Source organism: Abramis brama (assembly GCF_963993115.1).
Source record: "Abramis brama genome assembly, chromosome: 25".
NCBI classification, from domain to species: Eukaryota; Metazoa; Chordata; class Actinopteri; order Cypriniformes; family Leuciscidae; genus Abramis; species Abramis brama.
The window spans coordinates 18,941,796-18,948,972 of NC_139987.1; the positions used below are offsets into that span (position 1 = coordinate 18,941,796).

Below are 7,177 nucleotides of genomic sequence, written 5' to 3' on the forward strand. Positions count from 1 at the left end.
TCTAACAGAGTGTTTACTTCCTGTTCCATAACCAGAACCTGCTCGGGGCCCACCATTGTGGGCAGGACCCCCATAAACCGCGGTGGGCGTTACTAGAATTGTATCTAATACCCTTTTTCCACGGTCTGCAGGACCCAACGAGAAACATTTGACAGTAGCTTCCACGCTGTCAAAGATTCTACTAGAGGTACCAGTCTCTCGAGACTGGTTTCTGGATTTTGTTGCTGTTGAGTAGTCGGTTCGTCGCCCTGTAACGGCGCACCGGCAGGGAACGACCAAACAGACTGCTCTAGCACCCTCCTCAGAGGGGGCGGGCATCCCGAGGCCACTACGTTTCCGGGTGGACCTTGAGATATGTGCTCGCCGGAGACCGCTGCGCCCTGTAACACCGGAGGCGGCAGGGTTAGCAGAACGGTCCCCTGAGGGCACCGAAGAGAGACGGCACCGTATTTTTCTCCTGCTGTTGAGCAGTCGGTTCGTCGCCCTGTAACGGAGCAACCGGCAGGGAACGACCAAACAGACTGCTCTAGCACCCTCCTCAGAGGGGGCGGGCATCCCGAGGCCACTACGTTTCCGGGTGGACCTTGAGATATGTGCTCGCCGGAGACCGCTGCGCCCTGTAACGCCGGAGGCGGCAGGGTTGGCAGAACGGTCCCCTGAGGGCACCGAAGAGAGACGGGCACCGTGAAAAGAGGTGTTAACCGCTCTGCTTCGGGGGGACTACCCTCATTTGTCCTGAGCCCTCAGACATCAGGACTTTTTCCCAGCAGCCTTCTTGGCGGTAATAACGGTCCGCAGATCCGTTTTACCCCTCGAAGACTGCTGGGTTTGAGAGCGCCCTCCGTGTCCCCGAGATTTTTGTGGGGGAGCACGGGAGGAAACGCTCTGTTTCTGAGTGGCGCGGTGCTCAGCGCTCTTTCTAGAGGAGTGAGGCTGCTCCCGCTCAGCAGCCTCATAGAAAGAACGGCGGGGGAGAAGTTTCTGGAGAGCAGCAGCTTGCTTAGCGGCTTCTTGTGATTTTGCTACCGCAACACTAACTGCATCACCAAACAGACCAACAGTGGAGACCGGAGCATCTAAGAGAACATGCTTTTCTTTATCCTTGATATCACTTAGATTGAGCCACAGATGCCTCTCAGTGGCCACCAGGGCTGCCATAGACCGCCCGATAGATTTAGCGGTCTCCTTGGTGGCCCTGAGAGACAAATCTGTGGCTCTGCGAAGTTCGGCCACAGTGTCAGGTCCAATTCCCCCGCCCTCCTCCAAATCCCCCAATAATTCAGCCTGATAGGCTTGTAAAATGGACATCGTATGCAGACACGCTGCAGCTTGACCAGCGGCTGCATACGATTTATGAACCAGGGAAGATGTTACTTTAACTGGCTTAGAGGGAAGTGTAGGAGCTTTCAGAGAAGATGCCGTTGCTGGAGAGAGATAGCCCGCAAGCGTCTCTTCCACCTTCGGCATCTCCCCATAACCATACTCTTTATATTTAGATATTGAGGAGTAGTGAGATGTTTGTGGTGTATAAACTCTGTGAGACACTGGTTTCGCCCACGATCTCGACACCTCGGTGTGGAGATCGGGGAAAAACGGCAGGCTCCTGCGCTGGGGCTGCGCACGAGATGGCAGGAAGCGTTCGTCGAGCTTACTTTTCGAACGAACGTCCTGCCTATCTTCTGGCCACTCAATAGACAGTCTGTCAACAGCTCTAGTAATGACATCGAGCAGTTCCTCAAACGCATGAGACTGAGGTGGCGAATCCTCAGACTCAGCTTCAATACTCACAACATCCAACTCCTCAGAGCTGGATAGTTGCAGTACTGGTGCCTCTATCGGGGGGGAAGAAACCGCCGCGCGTGCTTCCACACCCTGATGAGAGGCACTGGATCTGTCAGTAAGAGGCTGAGATAAGGCAGAGCCCGTCTCAACATCCACTGACAGATCCATTTGCGAACCCCAGGTCTGAGATCGCCGCCGAGCCTCAGCCGCGGCGGGACCCGAGCCCTGGGGAACGTGGTCGGGATTGAACCGAGCCAAGCGGGATCGGAGCGTCCGCAATGGAAGCGCACAGCAATGCACACAGTCACCACCCTCGAGTGCTGACTGGGCATGCTCCTCTCCCAAACAAACAACACAAAGAGTGTGTGTGTCACCTCCCGTTAAATAACGCGGGCAGGGATGGACACACACTCTAAACTGCTGCTCGCTCGCCATACTGAATATATATATATATGATATAGACAGACAACACCAAATATACAGACAGATTTCACACAGAGCGCAACTGAAGACTCAGAAAGCTTTCGTTTTCTGTTTCGGGCCGGCTTTTATAGCTTCCTGGTACGTGACGTCACCCGCCTCTGACGTTCCGCCACACCATTGGACTGATTTTACATGTGCTTCAAGACGTCATCACGCAAAGCGTTCCCATAGCGTCAAACTCGACGCAACGCGAGTTCCCTTGAAAGGGAACTGCAGGGAAGACATTAGTGTGGTCTGCACTATCTACAAACCATCACAACATTGTTGCATGTATATATGAATAAGACAATCCTTGTAACATGTTATGTTTATATTTTCATTCTTGTTGCTGAATTTGATAAAGGCTTCTGTCATCAAATAACATAAATGTTAGAGGTGAATTGTAAAGCACAGGCTGTTTATGACTGTTTCTCACAGGAATCTGGTTTCTCATCCACTGAAAGCAAAGAACGCTACAGTCAAGTTAAAGGAAGGACGGCCATGCAGAATTCCAGCAATTCTCCCCCCAACAACTCCCTCATTCAGCCTGCAGGATTTTACATTGTTGCCTTGAGTTCATTACCATACAATAACATCTATGTCATGTTCCTCACTGTGCTCTATGTGATCACAGTTAAATGCAATGTCTTTCTGATCATCATCATTTTCTATGACCACCGACTGCATGTCCCAAAGTTCATGGCTGTTGGTAATCTGGCTTTGGTTGATCTTGTTCTCAGCACTTCTCTTGTGCCTGGCATGATAAAGACTTACCTTGTTTTAGACAATTTTTTGCCATTCAAACTGTGCCTTGTGCAAATGTACACTTACTATACTTTTGTATCCCTCGAGTCATTTTCCATATGTGTTCTCTCTTATGACAGATTTATTGCGATCTGCTTGCCTTTAAGACAGGAGTCTATAAACACAAACACTAGAATGGCTTACATAATTGGTGCAGTTTGGTTCTTTGGTCTTACTACACTACTCTACGGCACTTCATCCATCCCGACCCTCTCATTTTGTGGCTCTCTTAAGGTCAACAGCTATTTTTGCGATTATACTCCTGTTTTAAGACTCGCTTGCAGCGATACGACGCACCAGTGGAATTTTGCCACTGCTTTAACTATACTCTTCACGGTTGCACCTTTGACTTTTATTTTCTTGACCTACATTGGTATATTAATTGCTGTATTTAGAATGAAAAATAACCAGAGCCGTTATAAGGCGCTGGCCACGTGTACTGAACACCTCGTGTTAGTGGCCTTATTCTTCATTTCAATTTTAATTATCTTCAATATTGGGTTTTCTGGAACTATTATAAACCCAAATGTAAGAACAGTGTGCTTGTCTTTGTCGTCCCTCATCACACCCTGTGTGAATCCCATCATTTACTCATTGAAAACTAAAGAGATTCGAAGCAGGATTTATTCGTTGTTAACCCGCAGACTGTCTGTTCATCCTTTGTAAAATGCACATTAATGTAGAACATAATTGTGATTCAATTGATATTATCCATGTTATTAATATTATTTTGGAGCCATTCTGTGATGCTTCTTTGTATTATTTTGTGGTTTAAAATGCATCTTTTATTTAAATCTCCCAATTCTACATTTGCTCTGCATGTAACTTGTAAAAATGAATTTGCTTGATCAACTTGCACCATTTAAAAGTCAAAGAGAGCACATCTCCATGTTTTCTCTCATTGTGCTAGATTTTTATAACTGTGCGCACTGCGCAGCCAGTTTTTGTTTTCGCTTTGCATTCAGAAATCCTTTAAATAAGGATTCATGAAGTTCATAAATAATTTAAGAATGGATGGACAGAAAGAATATAAGCGTGTGTCAGTGGGGTCCGACCGTCCATCAACTGTGTGTGTACCCATATTCTTCTTTTATGTTCAGCAGAAGAAATTCATACAGGTTTGGAACAACTTGAGGGTGAGTAAATGTTGACAGAATTTTCATATTTGGGTGAACTATCCCTTTAAGACAACAATAAATCATATGGATGAAATATGTAGAAAAACTATTTTGACTTGATTTCGTGAACAAGCGCTTCAGCCCATTGCAATTTTCTGATATAACATTGACATCTAGTGGATAACGATTGTAATTACATGTACTGTCATTTTACTTACGTCGATGAATAGACTCGGACTTATACAAATGTAACACATTTCCTGTTCGTGATATGAAATGTGCCCGGCTAGACAAGTTATGAAATCTTTTTGAAGTAAACTCTTGATGTCATTACAAACTGCAAAGGCAAGTTTATTTAAATATTACACCTTTAAGAGTTTTTTTTCTAGACGCGAGCGTGAAAGAAAAACGACTAAGTTTAACTGATATACGACCGGTTTGTTTACATACATTTTCTTCGATCGATATAATAACACACACATCTTTAAATTATCGTTTTTCTGACAGTATGGCATCGGCTCCTTCCCCATCCCCTCACAACCGGAGCAGGAGTGAGGGTGAGGATGAGGATGATCCAGTGGATGGGATGATCTCCAGGACAGGCTGTGCTGAGCTGCACTTCGCTCTGCAGGACTGTATGGCTGAGCATCAGGACTGGAGGAAGTGTCAGACTGAGGTTCAGAAGTTTAAGGAGTGTATGACCACCTACCAGAACACTCGTAAAGAGCAGCTCCTGAAGCAAAGGACGTCAGCTACACAATCTACCTGATGCAACGGCCTCTGTGACTGTTACAGAATAAAACATATCCATCTCGTTTTCTTAACAAAATGCGTTGTGTCAAGAATTCATAGACAGAAATACTTCATGAAAGGTGTACTTTTTTCAGTACATGTTAATGTATGTTTAATATAGGCCTACATAGCATCTATTACACAGTGACCAGAAAGATACCAAACAAAGGCTTTTACACTAGTCTCAGACTTTTGGACATTCCTTTTTGTACTGGGTTAAATATGTTTAAAATGAATTGGTATTTAGGTTTTTTTGTGCATCTTTCTATTTTGTTTATCTTTTGTGGTTTCCCTTTAAAAAAAAAAAAAAAAAAAAAAATCATCCTGCATGAAGTGATATCATTTTAGAGGCAATAAAACAGCACATTAGTAGATTTGTCTGGTATCACAGTACTATGTGCTGCTAGTTGGAACTGAAAAAAAGTTAATTGTGAGTTTATATCTCACAATTCTGACTTTTTTCCTTACAATTCCAAGTTTATAACTCACAATTGTGAGAGAAAAAAGTATACCAGAAGCCACCTATGTGTCTAAATAAACAAACCACAATTAATACAATTAGCAATTACAATTAATTGTTACATAGGTCACTGGACTGTGTGTGAGTGCTCTTACTCTGGCTGTTTAGATATGAAGAGGTATCTGCCTTTCAATTTTAATTGACTGTGACTGATTTCTTCTAATATCTGGCCTCAGTGGGATAGCAGAGCATTGACTATTAACAGATCCACTTCTGCATCTAATAGTTTGACTGAACATTTGAAAATTGTTTATGCATGGGGTTCATGGTATTGTTTATAACTGACTGTAAGGGATGTCAGTAATTTAAGTTTAGTCTGATGACCACTAGATGGCACAATTTTAAGGGGTATTTAGGTGGATATAGTACATAAGGCTTATAGTCATTCAGGTCAAGTGTGCAATAAAATTATTAAAGTGCAATAAAGTAATTTCTGTTGTAATTTATTATTAAACATTTAAGAGTTTTGCCACACAGAATCTAGCATGAGGTCTTCTGTGTTTAAATTATTTCACTGATGCACAGAATCCTGAATTTAACGTGCAATCAAAGAAATTTTTTAACATTATGGTGAGTAATATGGGACACAATATAAATTTTTGGATGAAGTAAAACTTCTACTACTTTCATCTACTTTGTGATCTGTTATTTAATTTAAGACATTTGTAAAGTTGGAAACAATCCATTTCACTGTGAGATTGTAACACTATCATACTGTAATGCTCTAGTGTAACATAGATCTGGTTTAGATCGTATTTGACAAAATGCAGACAGTTTGTTGCTTTTTAAGATAATACAGGTCTGATATTGGACCAGTTTCTACTGGCATCCCTCAGGGCTCAATTTTAGGACCCTTACTTTTTAGTCTTTATTTATACCCGCTTGGCCAATTTTTATGAACTCTAGGTATTAAGTATCACCTTTATGCCAATACGACGACAAACAGATTCATTGTTAACAATCATTTTGGCTAACAATTTTCTTTGTTTAAACGGTGATAAAACTCAAACGTTTTGGTTCTCCTCATCAGCTCCATAAAGTTGGCCAAACACCTCTTATCATTGATGGTTCAGTGCTTGAGTTTTAAAAGAATTTAAGGAATCTAGGAGTGATCTTTGATTCTTCATTGACATTTGACCCTAATGTACAAAATGTTGTAAAGACTTCTTTTTTTTTATCTTGGAGTTATTTCAAAATTGTGTCTAATGCTATCCCTTTTAGTTGCAGAAAAGTTCAATTAAAAGTTCTTGATTAATGTAATGTGCTTCTTACTGGGATTTCGAAAGCATACTCTAAATAAGCTACAGTATGTTCAAAATTCTGAAGCTAGAATTTTAACTTGGACCAATACAAGAGATCATATTATTCCCATTTTGAAATCATTGCATTGGGTACCAGTCAAATCTGAGTTGATTTTGAAGTTATTATGCTCACATACAAAGCACTTCATGGACCGAGTCTGGAGTATTTACCTCAGCTTTTAACACCATATATTCCTAAAAAGTCTTTGCTCTTCTCAGCATGGTCCGTTGGATGTCCATCAAACACAGTTATGTTCCATGTGTGACATGTGGGGGTCGCCGAGAGGGGGAACCATGCACATGGAGGCACCTAGCCAAGCACAAAAGCTGCCGGTGGCATAACTCTGGCATTGACGTCAACGGTGCTGGAGGAGACTCAGGGCTTATTAGGCTCACCT

The 7,177-nt window shown here is 42.7% G+C and overlaps 2 protein-coding genes across 2 annotated transcripts; both read left to right on the plus strand.

The window, feature by feature from the left end:
- Positions 1-2,631: 2,631 nt before the first annotated feature.
- Positions 2,632-3,714, plus strand: LOC311076881 (olfactory receptor 10A2-like; the record flags this gene model as incomplete). The annotated part of the gene is made up of 1 exon (XM_084105397.1): positions 2,632-3,714. The coding sequence occupies one exon, from the start codon at positions 2,632-2,634 to the stop codon at positions 3,712-3,714; it is 1,083 nt and encodes a 360-aa protein (XP_083961523.1).
- Positions 3,715-4,392: 678 nt separating this feature from the next.
- On the plus strand, positions 4,393-6,107 carry LOC311076625 (uncharacterized protein). The gene is made up of 2 exons (XM_084104959.1): positions 4,393-4,511; positions 4,674-6,107. Exon 2 carries the CDS (start codon positions 4,675-4,677, stop codon positions 4,933-4,935), a length of 261 nt encoding a protein of 86 aa, XP_083961085.1. The 5' UTR covers positions 4,393-4,511; position 4,674; the 3' UTR covers positions 4,936-6,107.
- The last annotated feature ends 1,070 nt before the right edge of the window (positions 6,108-7,177 follow it).

Coding starts and splice junctions, on each gene's coding strand:
- LOC311076625 (XM_084104959.1), top strand. CDS start 4,675: ATGGCATCGGCTCCTTCCCCATCCCCTCACAACCGGAGCAGGAGTGAG.